General features: G+C 54.7%; 9 protein-coding genes across 9 annotated transcripts; 5 read left to right on the top strand and 4 right to left on the bottom strand.

Moving 5' to 3' along the window:
- Nucleotides 1–43: 43 nt before the first annotated feature.
- LY79DRAFT_336169 (FHA domain-containing protein) lies at nucleotides 44–2,866 on the bottom strand. The gene is made up of 5 exons (XM_060552534.1): nucleotides 2,747–2,866; nucleotides 2,620–2,679; nucleotides 2,484–2,566; nucleotides 2,280–2,431; nucleotides 44–2,226 (listed from the first exon to the last, which is right to left on the bottom strand). The coding sequence occupies exons 1-5, from the start codon at nucleotides 2,781–2,783 to the stop codon at nucleotides 174–176; spliced, it is 2,385 nt and encodes a 794-aa protein (XP_060410772.1). The 5' UTR covers nucleotides 2,784–2,866; the 3' UTR covers nucleotides 44–173.
- Nucleotides 2,867–3,022: 156 nt separating this feature from the next.
- On the bottom strand, nucleotides 3,023–4,738 carry LY79DRAFT_563543 (mannosyltransferase). Its single transcript, XM_060558568.1, has 3 exons — nucleotides 3,846–4,738; nucleotides 3,528–3,798; nucleotides 3,023–3,474 (listed from the first exon to the last, which is right to left on the bottom strand). The coding sequence occupies exons 1-3, from the start codon at nucleotides 4,553–4,555 to the stop codon at nucleotides 3,199–3,201; spliced, it is 1,257 nt and encodes a 418-aa protein (XP_060410771.1). The 5' UTR covers nucleotides 4,556–4,738; the 3' UTR covers nucleotides 3,023–3,198.
- Nucleotides 4,739–4,864: 126 nt separating this feature from the next.
- LY79DRAFT_563539 (translin family protein) lies at nucleotides 4,865–5,954 on the top strand. Its single transcript, XM_060558567.1, has 3 exons — nucleotides 4,865–5,150; nucleotides 5,201–5,218; nucleotides 5,285–5,954. The coding sequence occupies exons 1-3, from the start codon at nucleotides 4,969–4,971 to the stop codon at nucleotides 5,850–5,852; spliced, it is 768 nt and encodes a 255-aa protein (XP_060410770.1). The 5' UTR covers nucleotides 4,865–4,968; the 3' UTR covers nucleotides 5,853–5,954.
- An 838-nt stretch (nucleotides 5,955–6,792) lies between these two features.
- On the top strand, nucleotides 6,793–8,287 carry LY79DRAFT_336001 (short-chain dehydrogenase). Its single transcript, XM_060552532.1, has 4 exons — nucleotides 6,793–6,940; nucleotides 7,007–7,617; nucleotides 7,681–7,756; nucleotides 7,817–8,287. The coding sequence occupies exons 1-4, from the start codon at nucleotides 6,895–6,897 to the stop codon at nucleotides 7,993–7,995; spliced, it is 912 nt and encodes a 303-aa protein (XP_060410769.1). The 5' UTR covers nucleotides 6,793–6,894; the 3' UTR covers nucleotides 7,996–8,287.
- A 677-nt stretch (nucleotides 8,288–8,964) lies between these two features.
- LY79DRAFT_592699 (uncharacterized protein) lies at nucleotides 8,965–9,984 on the top strand (the record flags this gene model as incomplete). The annotated part of the gene is made up of 2 exons (XM_060561462.1): nucleotides 8,965–9,065; nucleotides 9,111–9,984. The coding sequence occupies 2 exons, from the start codon at nucleotides 8,965–8,967 to the stop codon at nucleotides 9,982–9,984; spliced, it is 975 nt and encodes a 324-aa protein (XP_060410768.1).
- A 493-nt stretch (nucleotides 9,985–10,477) lies between these two features.
- LY79DRAFT_592698 (heterokaryon incompatibility protein-domain-containing protein) lies at nucleotides 10,478–12,307 on the bottom strand (the record flags this gene model as incomplete). The annotated part of the gene is made up of 3 exons (XM_060561461.1): nucleotides 10,478–10,518; nucleotides 11,494–11,917; nucleotides 11,990–12,307. The coding sequence occupies 3 exons, from the start codon at nucleotides 12,305–12,307 to the stop codon at nucleotides 10,478–10,480; spliced, it is 783 nt and encodes a 260-aa protein (XP_060410767.1).
- A 1,198-nt stretch (nucleotides 12,308–13,505) lies between these two features.
- LY79DRAFT_563526 (uncharacterized protein) lies at nucleotides 13,506–15,127 on the top strand. Its single transcript, XM_060558566.1, has 2 exons — nucleotides 13,506–14,112; nucleotides 14,531–15,127. Exons 1-2 carry the CDS (start codon nucleotides 13,986–13,988, stop codon nucleotides 14,752–14,754), a joined length of 351 nt encoding a protein of 116 aa, XP_060410766.1. The 5' UTR covers nucleotides 13,506–13,985; the 3' UTR covers nucleotides 14,755–15,127.
- A 130-nt stretch (nucleotides 15,128–15,257) lies between these two features.
- Nucleotides 15,258–16,202, top strand: LY79DRAFT_563522 (uncharacterized protein). Its single transcript, XM_060558565.1, has 2 exons — nucleotides 15,258–15,813; nucleotides 15,916–16,202. Exons 1-2 carry the CDS (start codon nucleotides 15,373–15,375, stop codon nucleotides 16,054–16,056), a joined length of 582 nt encoding a protein of 193 aa, XP_060410765.1. The 5' UTR covers nucleotides 15,258–15,372; the 3' UTR covers nucleotides 16,057–16,202.
- Nucleotides 16,203–16,710: 508 nt separating this feature from the next.
- On the bottom strand, nucleotides 16,711–17,202 carry LY79DRAFT_522145 (uncharacterized protein; the record flags this gene model as incomplete). The annotated part of the gene is made up of 1 exon (XM_060555425.1): nucleotides 16,711–17,202. One exon carries the CDS (start codon nucleotides 17,200–17,202, stop codon nucleotides 16,711–16,713), a length of 492 nt encoding a protein of 163 aa, XP_060410764.1.
- Between the last annotated feature and the right edge of the window lie 503 nt (nucleotides 17,203–17,705).

The following is a 17,705-nucleotide window of genomic DNA, read 5'->3' as shown; positions in this document are numbered from 1 at the left end:
ATACACATGCTGTGGGAAGCAAAAGACTTTTTTTTAATTCGACAGGCTGCGCCGCCTGCATGCGGAAATACGGATAGAGAGATACCCCCCAATAATTAGAAGCAACGCTCACAAGAGGATGCAAATCATACATCATCGTAACCATAGTCTTTGATACCGGCCCCCTCCCCCTCTCAACGCCTTCGACCAAACTTGAACTTGAGCTCGTCGTCGCTGTCGTCACTATCGGCGATTTCGATGGCCTTCCGCGTTGGCCGAGGCTTCTTCGCCGGGGGTTCCTTGGCGGGTGCGGGCGCCGCCCTCTTGCCCCGCGTCTGTCTCTGCGATTGGCTCTGGCTGGTATTTTGCGACTGTGTCGTCGCCGCGCGGGTGCTCCTCGTCCGCGAAGCCGGCGTCGGTTCTGGCTCGGGCTCAGGCTCAACCTCGGGCTCGGTGTCGGGCATCGCTTGGTCATCCTCACTGTCATCGCTGAGGACGATGCGCTGTGGGCGCGACGCGGGCTGAGAAGCCGGCGGCGCGGCGGATTCGGTCTGGTTCGTCCCGCTCTTCTGGCTCTCGTTACCTTTCTTCTTGCCCTGGCTGTCTTCGAGCCAGTAATCGTCTCCGATGCCGAACTCCTTCGTCTTGACCTGTGTCAAGGGTACGATAACCTTCTGCGGAGGGCGGCCCGTAAGTTCGCCGCGTGGCTTGAAGCGCTTGAAGTTCTTCCGTCCGTTCCACCGTGGGTCCCATCTGCCGTTCTCGGCATCTTGATCGTGACTACTATTTGACATTGGTTGGCGGATAGGCATCTCCTCGACGATGTGCAGCCGACGGATTTCGCTCAGGTCGACGTCGTCGGGTAGATGGGCAAGATCTTCCTTTTCTGCCTTGGCGCGAGCCTCCATCTCCTCACGCTGTTGTCGAGCCACGTCGAGGACGTCAATCTCTTTCTTGACCTTCCTTGTTTTGGGTACCGTCTTGGGTTCAGAGGCTTTCGGAGCTTCGGGCGACTTTGGACGGGGAACTGCTTCCTCACCAGCGGCAATCCGTCGTCGCTTCACTGCCGCGGCAGTCGGGATGATATCCTCAATACTGTCGTCTTGGGCCACAGGGCGCTTCCTCTGGGATCGTCCATTTGTCGCCTCTTGCAGTGGATCCGGAGTCTCATTGGGAGGATGCACTTCTTGGGATACAAACAGCCCTTCATCGGGATCGTTGTTGACCGAAGCATTGGCTGAAACACTCTCGGTCACCGGGGGGGTTAATGTCTCCCCTTCGTCATCGTCGGCGTCGAATCCCGCAAACCGCCGCGTTGCTGCCCTCCGTGCTCTGCTCCTGGCAACAGCCGTTTTAGAAACCGAGGATGTCTCTTGGCTTTGTTGCGAAATCACCGGCTGATCAACGTCCATCGAACTGGATTCCGTATTCGCCTGTTGTTGGGGCGCTGTACCTGAAGGCACTTGGGTAGGATCGATTTCCAGCGGCCGACGCAAGATGCTGGCGTCATTTATGAGGATAGCCTCGAGGAACTCGTTTTGCTCGATAGGTCTATGGTCCAAGCGAAGGGAGACTTGAGTAAAGAAATCGGCGTACCAGCCTACTGCGTCGCCTTTGTTGGGAACAAATCGGACCACAACCACCCCTCTCCCTTCGCTACCATCCTCAAAGGAGCCGAGGCCCTTCTCACCTGCTTCCGTTTTCACGTATAGAATAAAATCATCAACCGTTGTTGTGTTTGGGTCCACGTTGGTGTACAGCGCCTTCCCTTTGCCGTTGGTGATTGGCGCTAACAAAGTATTGAACTGCCCCTTATCGTAGAAGATGAAGGTGTAGCCCTCAAAGATCTCCTGGCGGCTCTCATTTGGTGCGTAGGCGGATGGTGGCCGTTCCACAGGCTCGCCGCCGCGGGGAGGCAGATGTTTCAGTGGATCCGGCCAGCTACCATCAAAGTCATTTTCCAGCGCAGATGCAGCTATGCCATCCCCATTTGCAGGGTGCATTGCCGCTGCAACAACTGCATCGATGAATGAATCGGTAACGATATACTTTCCATTAATGAGAGCCTGTAGCCCCTTGGAGGTATTGCGCTTTTTGGTGACCACGTGCGTAGTGTGTTGGATACTGTAGTCTGCTGCCAGCTTGACGTCGAGCTGCTCGAGTTCACCACGCAGTCGTGAGAAGGGATCAGCTTGCAGTTCTCGGCTTGAAAAGCTAAAAGTCAGCACTACAGGGTGCCACAACAACCTAGCATGTTGTCAGCCAAGTCCCTCAGAGCCGACCACGGCATGCCTGCGTACCGGAACATGTCAGGGCAGCCGCCCATCTTGATCTCGACCGCAGCTTCGGTGATGACATGCTTTTCGCCCTTGTATTTGTGCCCGTCCACAGTTGTCCCGGTCTTGGTGCCCAAGTCTTCGATGGTGACTTTCGATCGGCTCGATAGATTTTCCTGCGCTGCCCATCAGCAATTGAATGCCTTTCTTCTGGCGCGCGAAGCATACACTGTCGCCATCCGGCACTGCGCCGACCTCAATCGTCAGATGCTTGCGCGAGATGGTCTTGTGGGAGATCGCAAGTTGTCCAGCTGCGTCTGTCAGCGATATGGTTCGGTAATCGTCGTGGATAAGGCGCGCATACGTTCGGACGCGGTGCGGCCGAAGAGGTATCGTTTGCCAGGCCGAAGCCAGAGTCGCCGGCCTGGATTAAATCACGTTAGCCTTGTGTCGCGTTCGACAGATGGTGGGAGTGTTTCAAAGAGCATTACCCTGCAATACATTGCCGTCGGTCTCCAGGAGCCACATTGCGAATTGAAAGGTTCGCGGATCTCTGCGCAACGGGCTTGCCGGCGTGGTGCAAGATGTCGTGGGTCGCGACTGGATTGAGGTTGCGGGGGGAAGCTAAAAGATAAATGGCGTCGTACGCGTCCCAGGAATCGCGGGAAAGTGACGCCGGGTCACGTGTCCACTTCCAGGCAGCAGACGTTTTTCCAAGTCAAGAAACTTGTGAGAAATGGACCGAAGGACATGGGTTCTTGTAATACCTCGAGCCCAATCTATTGGTGCTACAATTTGACGTTGTCCTTTCCAATTCCCACTTTTATCGCGACGATAGGTAAAATAAAGACATCAACACTCAACATTAGCGAGCTCAGCTCGAACAGCCTAAGAGTTCATCTCTGCTATGTAATGCCGTCCTAATGCTAGCTTATCTACTGCTTTATCTTCTCTTCGTATGTGTCGATGTTCTCTTACCGCCGTCGTTTACTATGACACCTAGAATCCAGCAGTTGACGAGGAAGAATCCCACCGATGCCGCGAACAGGCCTGGGAAGAAAGTGCTGACGCCCAGGAACTCGAGTTGAAACCCCTGATGCAGCCAAGCCGCCTGAGACACAATCCACAGAGCCAGTGCCGTAACTCCCAGCTTCGGGTTCTTCAGGAACGATGAGTTAGGAAGATAGATGGGTAAGAAGACCATGTACCAGAGGAAGTACTGCTTTGCTGTCAGGAATCGTCTGCCAGTAGTCGCGAATTATGCATCCTTACCTGGCTGGTGCAGACCTTGTTAAAGGTTACAAAGGCGAAGGTTTGGGCCATCATGGAGGTCGCGAGGTCCTTTTTGGCCAGAATAAACGGGATCAGGATCGTCGACAGAAGGATCTGGGGCAGAAATGCGACTGATTCTGTGCGGATGGCTGACGTCGACGGAAATGCAGAGGTCAGATACAAGAGGATGTTGTACGGACTGAAGTTGTGCCTATGATCAATCCTTGTGACGTGATGGAAATATGTGTGCACCAGAAACGGTGTCCCATAGCTGTATGATAGTCAGCTCGGCTCAAGATGGCGGGTGCTTTCACTTACATTGAGTACATGGCGATATTGAGGCCCATGAAGGTTGCAAGACTGACTACGGCCAGCTTGATCCTTTCAGGGTTCAGGAACTTGGCGATTGTTTCTCCCAGGGTCTTGCCATGGGCATTGGTTTCCTTTCGCCCAAGTGCATCCTCGTCCATCCACCATACGATAGCCGGCGCGTAGATGAAGGGGTAGATCTTGAAGTGAACTCCGAACCCAAGAAGAAGACCAGCCAACGTTGTTCGCCCATCAAGGACAGCCCAAAGAAGGGCCATGACCGTCACGCCAAGTAGACCTTCCGAGCTTCCACGCGTGCTGATGGTCGCGACCATGGGGTTCAACAGCCAGATGCTGGCGAACTTGAGAGCCTTCGCCTGCTCCGCGCCTCGTCTCTCCAAGATGCGCACGATGTAGTACCCGGCCAGCAGGTCGGCAGCAGCGAAGACAAACTTTCCGAAAGCGAAGCAAGCCTGCGAGGCCGTGGGGACGAGCATCCACGCCAGAAGAGGCGTATATCGGTAGGTCTCGCGGTCATAGGGCGAGCGCCCTTGGGCGGTGAAGCGAGCCGCATCGGTGAATACCAGATAGTCGATATCCGTGTACTTAACGGCTGAGTAGGCATCCTGCCAAAGGCCATAGTAGAGCATCACCACGCGGAGAACCGTGGCTGTCGAAAAGAGCGGCACGGGCCGGAAGAGGGCATCGAGACCGGCCATATTCAAGTGAAAAGCTGACTTTTGCTGGAGCTCAGAATGTCATCCAAGTTGACGTATCCCTGATTGAATCAGTTGATAGGTAGGGCCATTGAATTCTCCAAGAAACACAAGATTGCCTTTGCGCGATGACAATTGGAAGATTGAGACCTCGAATGCCCATGTCGCCATGATGGGAAATTTGGGTGACGTGGGCAGAACTGGCAAGCCCCTGGGCTGGATTTCTGGGGAGTTTAACTGTGCTGGACCCACACCCCGGGTACTCCATTCGCTGTGCCGACCCCCACTAAATTCAATTCTGACCCTGCACGGCACCGCACGGCACCGCACCAACATCACCCATTGAATTCAACGAGGATCTCACTCGCTCGACGTCACTCATCTCATCCAATTCGGCCTGCTGTACCAAACTCAAGATGTCTAAGAGAGATCGCGACGGAAACACGCGGACTCATGAGCCCAAGCAGAAGCCGGCGGTGCCCGAGTCGCAGTTCACCCCCATGTTTATGAACTTCCGAAATGAGCTCGACCAGCACCATGACCGGAGGGAGCGCATCATCAAGGCGTCACGAGACGTGACTGCTCTAAGCAAGAAGATGTGAGATGGCGCCTCATGAAATTAGATTGGGCTTGACTGATATGAATTAGCATCTTCACCTGTCAAAGGTAATCTTCACCCCTCTGATGGACTTCATAAGTCGCTCCTGGTGTCATCCGCTGACGTCTTGGCAGAGTCAACAAGCTGGGCGACCTCCCCAACTTCGCAAACAAGGAAATTGCTACACGTATGGAAGAGATCAAGAACCACCTAACCGCGATTGAGGGTGATATCCAGGGCATCAACCGCTATCGCTACGCCTACTCCCTGCGTTGCCTAGAGGAGCTTGTCGAAGCCCTGTCGTTCGTCCACTACCTCCGAACCCAGACCCTCATCACCCCGGAAGAGACTGCCGCCGCTGTACCGGCCAATGTCCCCATTACCGAGAACGACTACATGTACGGCCTGTTCGACCTCTTTGGCGAGATGATGCGTTTTGCCACCGTCACCACCGCCCAGACTGGCCAGCTGGCCGGCGTCGAGGGCCGTAACATCCTGGCGGACATCCACGAGCTAAGCAGCTGCTTCGAGATCCTCCCAGAGATCCCGACAAAGGACTTCAGGGGCAAGATGGAGGTCATGCGGCAGTCGGTGCGCAAGGTGGAGAAGCTTGGCTATGGATTGGCGATCCGTGGTACGGAACGGCCCAAGGGCTGGGTCCCTGATATGAAGGAGGACTTCGATCCTTCGTCCCTGGACTAAGCGCATTTTTATTTATTTATTTGCGCAGAAAACTGTATGTCTTTCGACACAGGAGATAAAGAATGAGACATCACGAATGGTAGTACAAATGCAGCCAAATGATTTCGTATGTGGTTAGCGCCAGTTCTTCTTGGCTCATGCACCTTGTGCGGCTTACAGCTTTAGCAAGACAGACATAGCGTTTGGTGTGACGGCCGTTCATGGTACCACGTCATTCCCGAAGTCTACGATGAGACCTCTTCGAGACCTATGCTAGTAGCCTCTGCGCTATGTTTTCATCCAATCTTAAGAATGAAGGTTTATCAGCAGCTGGCGAAAGTCATTCCATGGGTATTTCTCCTGGAGAGTGGAGATCAATAGCCGATTATTACTTACCCTCGAATCCTCCACCTCGGACGAATGGCATGAATACTGCGTTATCGAATTATGGTGTTAAATTTCAGAGGATACTCCGCTAGCGCTCCGTCTTTTCGGACCCGTAGTTTTGGCAAGCCGTCCAAGCGCTTGGTACCATGAACGACTGTCAACTGGCTTCCACCGGTTGATAGAATCATGCATCAGACGTAGCTCAAAGCTTCGGGTTTTGATGATACTCACCTTAGTAGAAGAGGCAACGATACTTTTAGACATCATAAACCATCCGTAAAGTCTTGTTTGCTGATAAAAACTGGCCAGCCACAGGAAGTCGCAAGGCTGTCAACGAAGTCCAGAATCAAGGGGTCTTATCGGTACAGGCGCCAGTACTGGTTGCATTTCGGTGATAGTTGCAAGAAAGTTTCTCAGGTATCTTGATGTTGTCTTTCCTTCACCCAGTCTCTCAAGTAAATCTCATGTACAGAGTACAGCTTGCAACAAATGAGCAGACCGAGCGTATCGTCCGCCGCCCGTGGGGAAGTCCGACGACCAATGCTAGCGCCCGTTGAAAGATGGCGACCGTTTCCGGTCGCCAAGCTGGGCGAACTTCACAGTTACCTACCGAAGCCCGCGTTTCGCTGCCGACATCAAACACGAACACCCAGTTCAACTGAAGATCACTCCACTCATGACCCCCGAACCTCAGCAGCCCTCCGCGGGCCCGCCTCGCAAGGGTACACCCAGCCCCTAAGCTCCGGCGGAAATGATACTTTCGGTATACTAACTCGGAAGATACCTAGTTGATGCCTTCACCGGGGACCTCGTTCATCATGACGCGTACCCCGAAATCAACCCCGTCACCGTCTCCAATTGCACGGGCAAAGCCGTCCTCATCACGGGGGCGAGCAAAGGCCTGGGCAAGGCGATCGCCATCGGCTACGCCGAGGCCGGCGCGTCCATGATCGCCGTGGTCGCCCGTTCGGATGTCTCTTCGACCGCCAGCGCCGTGCTCGAAGCGGCCAAGAACGCCGGACGACCCGAGCCGACCGTCCTCGCGCTCGAGATGGACGTGAGCAGCACGCCCAGCGTGAAGGCCGTGGCGGAAAGGCTGGCGACCGAATGGGGACGCTTGGATATTCTCATCAACAACGCCGGCTACATGACGCCTTTCAAGCCGCTGCTCGAGGCCGACGACGACGACTACATGAAGACGTGGGACGTCAACTACTGGGGCACTTACCGCGTCACCAAGGCGTTCCTGCCCCTGATGCTGAAGGGAGGAGACAAGACCATCGTCAACATGTCATCAGTAGCGGCACACTTCATGGGTCCAGGCGGGGGAGCCTACCATGTTTCCAAATTCGCGTTGATACGGTTCACTGAGTTCGTCCAAGATGAGTACGCTGATCAGGTCAGTTCCGAACCATGACCCCTTTCAAACCGTTCTGAAGAAGCGAATGCTCACTGTTGTCAGGGAGTCCTCGCGTTCTCCATACACCCCGGTGGAGTTCCCACCGAGCTCTCCTCCAAACTCCCTGAGAGCCTACAATGTAAGTTTCGAGACAACTCAGCTTGTGTTCAGCGTGACTCGTATGCTGAAATTGATACAGTTCGGATGAGGGATACCCCAGAGCTCGCTGCGCATTCAATCACATATCTCACCAGCAAGAAGAGGGACTGGCTCGGCGGAAGGTGGATAAGCTGTATGTGGGACATGCCGACATTGGTAAGCATGGAAAAGAAGATTGTCGACGGGAATCTTCTGAAGTTTGAGTGTTCGGGTCTATGAGTAGCGTTTGGCCAGAAGCCCGAGTTGTGTTTGGTGCTTTCGGTCAGTTGATTTTAGAAATCCGTTGTCCTCGCACAATTTAGCTAGCTTTAGAGCTGAGAAACATTACGCACGTCATTTCCGAGTGAACTGGCTCAACATGTTTTTTGAAAATACTATCTTTCGCCTGGTGGTTGTTCAGCGGGCCCAGGTTATCAAACAGCTCAGTAGTCTCTAGACTCCTTGCGAGAAGTCAGCTATCATATCAGCATCGAACGTGCAATAAGAATTTGCTCTCAGGGCGGATCAGTTTACTGTCATGTTATCAGCTATGATGTAAAGATGCTGGTTCTATGTGTACATTATTCTGACTTAGGTCCCCTGAGAGAATGAAAGAGCATTGCGTAGAGTGCCAGTCGTATCAGATATAATGGCTGGTTTATAACGATGCTTAAATTCAGTGTAATAAGACCATTATAAGCATAAGAGTAAAAATGGAATCAAGGTTTTGAAATGAAGAGAGATGGTTCGTTTGAAGCTGTTCAGGGTAGAAGACAAATACGTTGTCATCTTTATTTTCATGGACACGACGCGTATTCTCTCAAAGCCGTGAAGTTCTCTTTCGCCACAAAGGCGTTGCTAGCCCATAATAAAATCCGTTCTCGTCGCTGGCTATTGGCATATTTGTGAAAGTTCGGCCGGGCGAGAAACCACTTGAGCCGGGCTACTGCCTCTCACCGCTTCTCAAAGCAACTTCTTTTTCTCCTTTTCTTCATTACTTTCAGCCTTTCCTACCCAGGGCTTCAGACTTCGAGCCCAATCGGGGCGAGACCATCAAGAAACCCGCACCGTCTCGAGTAATATTCCTCCGTTTCGGCGTAGAAGATTTTCGAGATGGACAAGCCGGGACAGCCTGCCACCCCTTTGGGTTTTCGAGACGGACGCGACGCGTCCTCGGTCAACACGGAAGTAAGTCGCCGGCTCCCATGAATGCTGGCAAAACACTCAAAACCGCTCTCACAGATCCCTCCAGTCAACGCTGCCGCAGGCCGCTCGGCAGATTCTGCAGCTCCTCGCACCTTCACCGACTGGTCTCGACCGGCTTATAGTTCTCGTCCGGCTATACCGACGAACAGCGCCACAACGCGCGGTTCTCCATCGCCTTACGGCCTGCCTCGTAGCCAGCAACCCGCCTCGCCCTTCACAGACGCCGAGTTCGCCATCATCGAGACCCTGAGAAGCCAGCCGATGCCGGACACACCGACCCCCCTCTCGCGACACTCCCTGGCCTCCTTCGCCAGACCCCTGAAGCCCATCGCCTCGCTGAAAAACACATCGCTCGCCCACCATTCGTGCTCCGAGAAGGCCGCTGGCCCGCAGCCTCCCTCGAAGGCCCCCGCGGCAGTGGCATCGAAGGAAAACGCCTACCGCCCCGTCACAAGTATCCCCTGCCAGGACCCCGGATCCAGATACAGACCCGGCCGCATCATGCGCAGCTGCGAGGAGCGGCCCCCCCCGGACTGCCGCCCGGGCTTGGCCCAGGCTGGCTCTGCAGACGAAATGATCACCGGGCCCATCATCAGCAGCGCGTTGGGCGGCGCTAAGGGAACGACGATGGAGGCTCTGGCCCGCGAGGCCGTCTGCGTCGCCATGGGTCCACGGTTCCTGGAGCCGAAGACGCCTCTGGGTCCCAGAGACATGCAACTGCGAAACATGCTGCGAGAGAAGCGATCGACCGGCCAGGGCCGCCAGACCTACCGCGTCGGCTTCAGCCCCGGCACGGCGGGCCGCTTGACCGAAGGCCTGGTGTCTCGCGTAATTACGGAGTCGCCAGATAATAAAGACATTGCCCTGCGCCAACGGGCGGCGCAGGAGACACCTGGTAAGGTGCCGCTTGAGAAGGGAGCCGATCTAAAGACGCAGATGGACTACTTTCTCTACTTCAACGCTCCCACGGTAGGCACACCTCACCCCTCAGCTTCTGCCACCATATGTAGAGACGAGCTCTGACGCGCCTTTAGAAGTACCAAGAGGCCTCCATCTCATCTTGGACGCCACGTCTGCCAGCTCGCGTGACCTAGGACTTCACGCCTCGCACCGATCAGGGAACCATTCCCCAGCCGCCTCGCGCCGGTCTGGCCAACGGCACAACCGCCCCTGCCGACATCTTTGACATTGCTGATGCCCTTGGGTCGCCCCTTCCCACCAAAAGAACCGGGAAAGGCCCGACGGCTGCGGCGGCTCGTTCCAAAAAGCGCGGTCGAGCAGCGGAGACGGAGAGCGCACGCGTCCAGGGAGGCTCGGGGACTCAGCGCCGCGACGGCGGGCAAGACTCGCCGTCTGTCAAGCGTCGGCGTCTATCATCCACTGTCGCTACCGCCGCAGGTCAAAGCGCTAGCGCGGAGGGTAGCAGTGCCAGGAAGAAGGGTTGAATAGGTTGCTGTTACTTGTTGATTGGGGGGGACGTGAGATAGCCCTTGGGATGACGTTGAATACGAGCTCACTAGGGAAGGCCAAACACGACGAACTCGATACTGAAATCATCTTCGCAGAATCGCCTGAGATGCGGCTTGGAAAGCATCCCAAGATCCACGGATCAGGGGTCTATAGGTTTCCATATCCATAGAACGTCTTTGTTAAGGTGCAATGGCAGCATCCTTCCTTACCACCCATGCCATGACTGAACTGAAAGTTGCAGTATTTTGATTTCCTTGGTTGGCTTCAGTTTCGCCAAAAGAACATTCTTTCGGTCCGGAAGGACCTCGGCACATCGATCGCTCCATCCATGCCGCGGCATGTCGCCACTTGGCGAACTGCTATGTGAACTAGTATGTATAAGCGGACTTATACAGCATTCCATTCCGTCATATCCCGGACGATTGCGAAGATGGACGGTGACAGAGTACTTTGGACGGTTGAAAATAGAGTCATGGTCGGCGAAGAGCCGAACATAAATGAAGCCCTCTTCGGGCCGCCTGATAGAATATTCGTCAATCGCCCCCAGGGTCCGAGAAATTGAGTCTGAAGTTGAACGTAGATAGAGGGATAATGGGCAGTTATTATCCAGACAAATTCTGAAATCAGCCCCTAGGTTGATGTGGTATATGCTGGGATAGTGTCTGGGAAAATGCGCTTCGATCTCTATCCGTCGGTGCGCGACAGACATGTATATGAGGGAAGTGTCTCCAAACCCTTCTCTGTCGGTCCACGGCACAAAATATACATGACTGATTCCACGCTTTATCCAAGGTATGCTGTTATTGAATCTTTGGATGCCAAACGATGAATAGGGCAGCTGAAGTTGGATGCATGAATACCCGTCTAGGCGGCCGCCCTCACACCGCGCACATGCGTACAAATCGGTAATGCGCGAGATACCTGATCGGACATATTCATAGCCTAGCATGTAGGCACGAAGGCCACCGCTTGTGATGGCTGGAGGTTCACGTTGACACAGGTTCGTCTCGGTCAGCGGCCTGACAACTCCCCAGTTATGATTTGGAGCCCCGAGCTTATCACCGTGGACATCCAATATCGCTACGTCGCGAAACTCAGCAGGTGAGGGCGCAAGCACACCTGGTTCTAGGGAGGTCGACACGGATGCCCACAAAAGGATGCTCGAATCCTCGGTTGTCCGGAGAATCTCCTGTTGGAGTCTGTTGAAAGCCCGCGAGCCTTCTCCATATAAAAGCGGCATTTGGATATCGAAAATGCCCAAAAGACAGTACGCCATGTCCTCCAGCCTCGGGGTTTTACTCGTCGAAGCCCAGGACATGCGCTCGGCAACGCTTGTAAGGGCCAAGAAACTTTGGCCAGAAAGTATGCTGCGCCTTGTACCAGTGGCTTGATGAATCAATTCGATCAGCGACAGTCTGGTTCCGACACCGTTCCAATCCTGGTCGTAAAACTCAACCTGACCAGGAGCGATGAGTTCTTGAAGAGTCTAGCCTCGAGTGAACCACTTTGAAATGGTGAATCGGTCCGCATCGAGATCGCCGGGCCTTTGAAGTGGCACATCACCCAGATAGGCGTAGCATACCGAAGATTGCTGGTACCAGCGGAACATGTGGTTGATAGCCTCGGAGAGCTCCGCGCTCGAAGTTTTATCAATACAGCATGTGTCGACCCATACCCATTCGTACCCGTCTCTTACGGCCTGGGCGCAACGTGCCCGGACCTTGGAAAAGCCTTCCTTGGTTGCACTGGCAGGATTGGTCAGGTCTTGTAGGGTGAGCTCCTCGTCCTCCCATGTATGAGATAGGATTGCATAGGCAGGGACGTCTTGGTCGTAGAACTCTCGGAGCTGGAGAGTATTGGCATTTAGTAGTCGCATATCGAAGGCCAAGTGAACCAAAGCAGAGTAGCAACAGTTGTGGGAAGATAGAAAGGGAGAAGGCGAGAGATCAGGCTGGATGCGTGAATACGAAGAGGGGAAAGAACTGTCTCACAAAGCAATGGTGCTATGCTAATGTTCTCATTGGTGAGATGAGCTCAGACGCCACGACACCAACCCACGTCAATATCAGACTGCCTGTAGGCTGTACACTGTTGCAGCACACGCACCGCAGCGGTCGCAGCTGGCCCCGGCTCGTCAGTGATAGCAAGCTGCACAGCCTTCCATTCGCGTCTTGACGTCTTTTGCTGCTGCAACGAGACACAATGCAATACCGGGCGCCAAACCATCAGTTCCAAAGCCAAAGACTCGGCCGCTGCCGCTGGTCGGTACCTCAGGGCCAAGCACGGGGCTAGGCGGCGGGAAGGTCATTTGAGGTGATTTTGCCCCTTGGATGCGGCGACCAACACGGGGGCTGAGGTTTGAATGGCCGCGTCCTGGATAGGGGGCTGGGAGCAGGCTCGCTGACGTGACGACAAGCGGACGCGTCAAAGCAAACCACTTGGGTCTTGTGATTTCATCAACGAGGCTGTCCTTTTTCAGGATGTCCTTCAGGGTCTCTCGATCACAGCAAGCTCCAAGCAAGCTCGGATGACGGGCAGGGGACCATGGCGCGCCCCGTGCGCTAGACGTCATCCGTCATTGACGCCAGCAGGGGTATGGGGGGGCCCAGAGTTGTGGCGGCTGTCTTATTGTCATCCGTTTTCGAGCAATGTGACGCCGGTCCAGTGGGCGATGAATGAATGGCATTGTTTATGTTGCATGTGAGCGACGGAAACCGACCAGCGAAAGAACTGTAGCACCGTCACCAGAGCGATGGAGGATGGAGAGTGTGTGAAAAGCTTCGGAGCGACAACAACAGAAGCGGAGAATGGCACGAATGGCAGCAAATGGGAAAGATCCAAGTCATCTCTCTATCTGCATGGTGCTCGGGATTTGATCCTCAGGCACAAGTGGGCGTTTTCGTGGAGTACCGAGCACGTATCTGTCTTATGTAAGGCGTTGGTGATGCAATGTGGCGCCGTCAGAGGGAAAGTGCAGCAGGTGCGGTACGTGCCTAGAGGGGTCACGGGCCAGTTGCGGGGTAAAACCTGCCTGTGCCCTGCCAAACAGCTTCGACCCTGCAGCCTCCCCAAGCAACCAAGCAACCAAGCAAGCTCTCAGTCAAATCACCTCACCTCACCTCACCGGGCCACTTGCTGCTCGACCTTGCTCTTGTTCCATTGCCATACCAACCCTCATGCAGTTGATACCGTAGTGCACCTACCTACATCTTGACTGCCCTGCTCTGGACGTGAAGAGAAAAACAGAGAGAGAGAGAGAGAAAGAGTACATAACACCACCCGTCGCCGCCCGTTCACCACCCACCGCCCTTCCTTCCGTCCACTCATCCGTCACATCTCCCCATCGTGCATCTTACCTACATACACACTGCTGATACCCAGATTCCAAGGCGACACTTGTTCAAATCTCGTTTGATTCATACTACCAAGAAAAACAAGGCGAGACCAATCTCCCGACGCAGTGAACCGGCCCCAATCAATCGCAGATACGAGCCGATTCCACTCCAACAGCGACGACATCCACTCCCACTTCAATCGCTCTCCATCCCCTAACCATGGCCGACAACAACACTTCGCAGCCTTCGATCGACGAGACGCCCATTTCCCACCCGCCCGGCGAGCGCAAGAACTCGCTCGAGAACCACCTCCAACACCGTCCCAACCGCGCCGAGCTGGTCGAGAGTATGTAACTAAACCCTTCACCCCCCATTCTGCCTACCATTACGCCGCGAATCTGTATCTATCACCATTCACATCATCGCCACCTCCTACGATGTATTCCACATTCCCCCTCCCGCTTCCTTGTTTCATACTGCCCCGTCTCTCTCCAATACGACAACGAGTAGCATTCGCTCCACTTCTTCTCCAACCGCGCACCTCGCTCCGGTCTCCGCGTGCCCCCCACACCCCGTTCGCCTCACCCGCTGATTAACACCCGGAGCAACGGGGCACGGGATAGGCAGCTCCACCTCTGGACCCGCTTGTATCGCCGCACCGCATCGCATTTGCATCTCCCGCATCCCTGTTTTCCTTTCCCCTCCGCCTTGAACTCGAGTGGATGCGGACGGGACCATGAAAGCTAACTCGTCTCGCCTTGCAGAGAACATCCTGCCCGCGTCTAACGCAGCGCCCAGCTTGATCGCCCACCAGAAGGAGCTCGAGAAGCACATGCGCGCCGACTCGCTCAACGACAAGATCTCCCACCGACCCGCGCCCGAGGAACTCATCAAGGAGGGCGTGCTCAAGGAGGATCCGCGCAGCCCCGAGGACATGTACGCTGAGGCCATCGAGGACGAGTACGCCAAGCGCGAGGGTGGTGCTTAGATGGCCCACGGGTAACGGGTATGGGTAACGGGCATGTGGGTTCGTGTGCGGTGTCTTGTCAAAGTGATAGTGTCAATGACCGAAAGTGGAAACCATTGTGCGCTTATATTGAATTGCTGTTTTCAGTATAGTGGTTCGATGCTCTGATGCTGATGTATCGGTGGCGGGGTATTTCCCACGGCACCCACGATGACAGAAAACAGGAAAAGAAACGAGGGGGAAAAAGATAAGCTGATAGTCGAGGGTTGGGCCACGCAAAGCTGTTTCCTTATTTTCCTACTACTTGGCTACTATAGCACCACCGGCCTGCTTCCGAGAATAGCAAGAAAAAAAAAAAGAAAAAAAAAAGAAGACATGCCATGACCTTGTTTCTATTCAGCCTTATCGCGATGAAACATTCATCAACACGAGATGGCATCTTGGAAGGGGTCCGACCCCCCCCTCCCCCCCTATATGCTATGCACTTAATACTGGTTTCTGTGAAAGCGTCGCATTTTTCTATTCTTGGAAAACTGGGCCACCTTCCTCGCAGACTATGGTGACAGACATGTGAACTCTTTCCTCCGTCATTAGTAACTACCTCCCGCAACGTCCTCAAGTCCCTTGGCCACCAATACCATGTACCCGTGTGGATCTGAAAACTCTCGGGGAACCCCCCGGCCCTCCGGCTGCCTTGGCCGCCTGGCCGCCTGGCTGCTCTCCCGGACCCAGGCAAAGACGGTCCGCTTCATTATTGAGTTCTCTCGGTGCGTTCCCTCGTTGAAGTTTCCCACATCGCTCCTGCCCCCCCCGTCCTCCCCCCTCCCTTTCACTAGCATTGTGGCCATCGTAGGTCTCCAGGACAGAGAAGAAGACGACCGGTTCGTAGGACGGGTGGATGGAACGATTGAGATTCCTGTTTCTCCCCCCTCACCTCACCCCATGTATTGTGTTATGTCGTGCTTCTTGTCCCCTGTTCGGCGGACGGGCGTGCACAGCCTGCCGCCGTCTCCTCTTCTGTCCTGCAAGTATTCGCTCCCGTCCCTTGCATGCATGCATACGGCAGAGCAGGCCCCAACTGTAGCCCCCCCCCCCCCCCCCCCCCCCCCCCCCTCCCGACCTGACGACATGTCGAGGGAAAAAAATCAATGCAGATACAGGGGAATACGCTAAAGTGCCTAGGTAGCTCACGCTCATGGCGATTGCGTTGCGGCGAATCACCGTGGACATTCCAGATGGGTGCGAGGTGGTGGTGGTGGTAGCACACACCATAGCAGAAAAGCAAGGTTTCTCATGTCTTCCCATCTCTCTCGCCTGCATTGAGACTCTTCAAGGGGGAAAAAAGGGGTCCGGCGCAGGAGGTTTCTCCCCAAACGCCCCGGCGGCCGGTTGGCCCTCTAATTTTCCCGACTCCATGTTCCCTCCCAAAGGGACATAATGGCACACACACACACATAAACCACCGCCCCGTTTCAGGTACCAAAAAGTCAATGCTAGGTGCAACGAAAGATGAGTTGAGATGGGTCTGGATAAGCAAAAGAAAGCGACTCCATTAATAACACAAAGTGTCGGATCTCCAGGAATTGTTGCTGGATGCTACCCAACCCACTGCGGCTGCTCGTACGCCAGATCTATAGTGTCCCCCCATAACCAAACCGCCAAATCCGTGGCAATCTATCCAAGACACATGGGCCCTTCACGTTAGGTACAGTCCGTAGCTGTCTAGCCCATACGAACTCGTCCCGAAGGAGTGGCCGAGTATCCCCGTCATATAGTCCCTTGGCCCCGTTATATTTCCGTATCCCATCCCCGTAGATATCCAATCATGATGATACAGTATGATGTACAGGTGTTCCGCTTGTCCCATCCGCTATATCGAACCCAGTAAAAATAAAATACAAAAACAAAAACGCCGAGTGATGCATTTACGTTGTAGAGGGAAGGTGGTGGGTTGTCGTGACGAGAAGTATCGATGCTTCATGCCCTTGCGTAGCTGCCCGTGTACGTTGGCGACGGCGCGTGGGCCTCGTAGCCGGTTTGACGGCGGTTGATGACAGTGACGCCCGAGCTGGTGTGCCTCATCGTTGACTGATGGTCGGCGGCGCCGTACACACGGAGGTAGGCCTCATCGCTTGGTGACACGGAGCGAACAGTGGATGAGCTTCTGGAAGAGCCGTACGAACCAGACGATGCTGAGTAGCCGCTGTTGATGGACGCCGGGGCCTGGTGGACGACCGGCTTGGCGTTGCTGTATCTGGACGACATTTTGCTTGATGTGTGGGTTGGTGTTTGGTAGTTGGTGTTGGTCAAGGTTCGGTTCAAGGCAAGCAAACGTTGAACGGATGGCAATAGATTTGTGATGTGGGTAGGGTAGCGTAGACTGGTGAAAGGCGTGCTTTGGGTTGATAGTATGTTAAGGCGATGGCTAGAGAAGAGAGACTCCGGGAGAAGGGAAAAGGCAAAGGGCATGGACTGCATATATAGTCGAGAAGTGGTTCGCAAACACACATTTGATACGGGATGCCTCCATCATGTACACTTGTACTTGAACGCGTGCGCTATTGATACTTTCCATGGGCAGGGCATGCTGGTCCCAAGGTACGGAGGAGGGGAGAGGAGAGGACCCGTATTGGGTTGATTGCCTAGGTAGGCAAGGTACCTGGTCCTGGTCCCGGACCCGGACTGGGAGTAAATAGAAAAAGGCCTTGCGGAAAGTCTCGCCGGCTGTGTCGGCGAGGCAGCGAGAGAGTGACTCAACCAGAATCAAGCTTGGAACTTGGTTCCGGGAAGCGGACTTGAGCGAGGTGTAAGGAGGCAGTGTGATGGGGGGGGCAGCCCTGGATCGTTGGGGCTGACAGTGGGAGAGTCGAGTACACCGTGGAGGGGGTTATGGTATGGGCGTGTGCGTGTGTCGCAGGGCGACGACGGTGTGACTGACCATTGGGCAGCTTTGTCCTTTCAGGGTTTCTCGG

This window comes from Colletotrichum navitas (assembly GCF_030913465.1).
Source record: "Colletotrichum navitas strain CBS 125086 chromosome Unknown LY79scaffold_63, whole genome shotgun sequence".
Taxonomy (NCBI): domain Eukaryota; kingdom Fungi; phylum Ascomycota; class Sordariomycetes; order Glomerellales; family Glomerellaceae; genus Colletotrichum; species Colletotrichum navitas.
Note: the sequence above shows the minus strand (reverse complement) of the source record. Positions and strands in the feature narration are given on the sequence as shown.

Excerpts from the sequence above, each read along its gene's own strand:
- LY79DRAFT_563526 (XM_060558566.1), top strand. The coding sequence starts at position 13,986 with ATGGCCGACAACAACACTTCGCAGCCTTCGATCGACGAGACGCCCATT. Across the intron at positions 14,113-14,530 it reads CCGCGCCGAGCTGGTCGAGA|AGAACATCCTGCCCGCGTCT; the intron begins GTATGTAACTAA and ends CTCGCCTTGCAG.
- LY79DRAFT_336169 (XM_060552534.1), bottom strand. The coding sequence starts at position 2,783 with ATGTGGCTCCTGGAGACCGACGGCAATGTATTGCAGG. Across the intron at positions 2,567-2,619 it reads CGGCCGCACCGCGTCCGAAC|CTGGACAACTTGCGATCTCC; the intron begins GTATGCGCGCCT and ends TGACAGACGCAG. Across the intron at positions 2,432-2,483 it reads CAGTGCCGGATGGCGACAGT|GAAAATCTATCGAGCCGATC; the intron begins GTATGCTTCGCG and ends TGGGCAGCGCAG.
- LY79DRAFT_563543 (XM_060558568.1), bottom strand. The coding sequence starts at position 4,555 with ATGGCCGGTCTCGATGCCCTCTTCCGGCCCGTGCCGCTCTTTTCGACA. Across the intron at positions 3,799-3,845 it reads AATATCGCCATGTACTCAAT|CTATGGGACACCGTTTCTGG; the intron begins GTAAGTGAAAGC and ends ACTATCATACAG. Across the intron at positions 3,475-3,527 it reads ACAAGGTCTGCACCAGCCAG|TACTTCCTCTGGTACATGGT; the intron begins GTAAGGATGCAT and ends ACAGCAAAGCAG.
- LY79DRAFT_563522 (XM_060558565.1), top strand. The coding sequence starts at position 15,373 with ATGTACCCGTGTGGATCTGAAAACTCTCGGGGAACCCCCCGGCCCTCC. Across the intron at positions 15,814-15,915 it reads CGGCAGAGCAGGCCCCAACT|GTAGCTCACGCTCATGGCGA; the intron begins GTAGCCCCCCCC and ends TAAAGTGCCTAG.
- LY79DRAFT_336001 (XM_060552532.1), top strand. The coding sequence starts at position 6,895 with ATGACCCCCGAACCTCAGCAGCCCTCCGCGGGCCCGCCTCGCAAGG. Across the intron at positions 6,941-7,006 it reads CGCGGGCCCGCCTCGCAAGG|TTGATGCCTTCACCGGGGAC; the intron begins GTACACCCAGCC and ends GAAGATACCTAG. Across the intron at positions 7,757-7,816 it reads ACTCCCTGAGAGCCTACAAT|TTCGGATGAGGGATACCCCA; the intron begins GTAAGTTTCGAG and ends AAATTGATACAG.
- LY79DRAFT_563539 (XM_060558567.1), top strand. The coding sequence starts at position 4,969 with ATGTCTAAGAGAGATCGCGACGGAAACACGCGGACTCATGAGCCCAAG.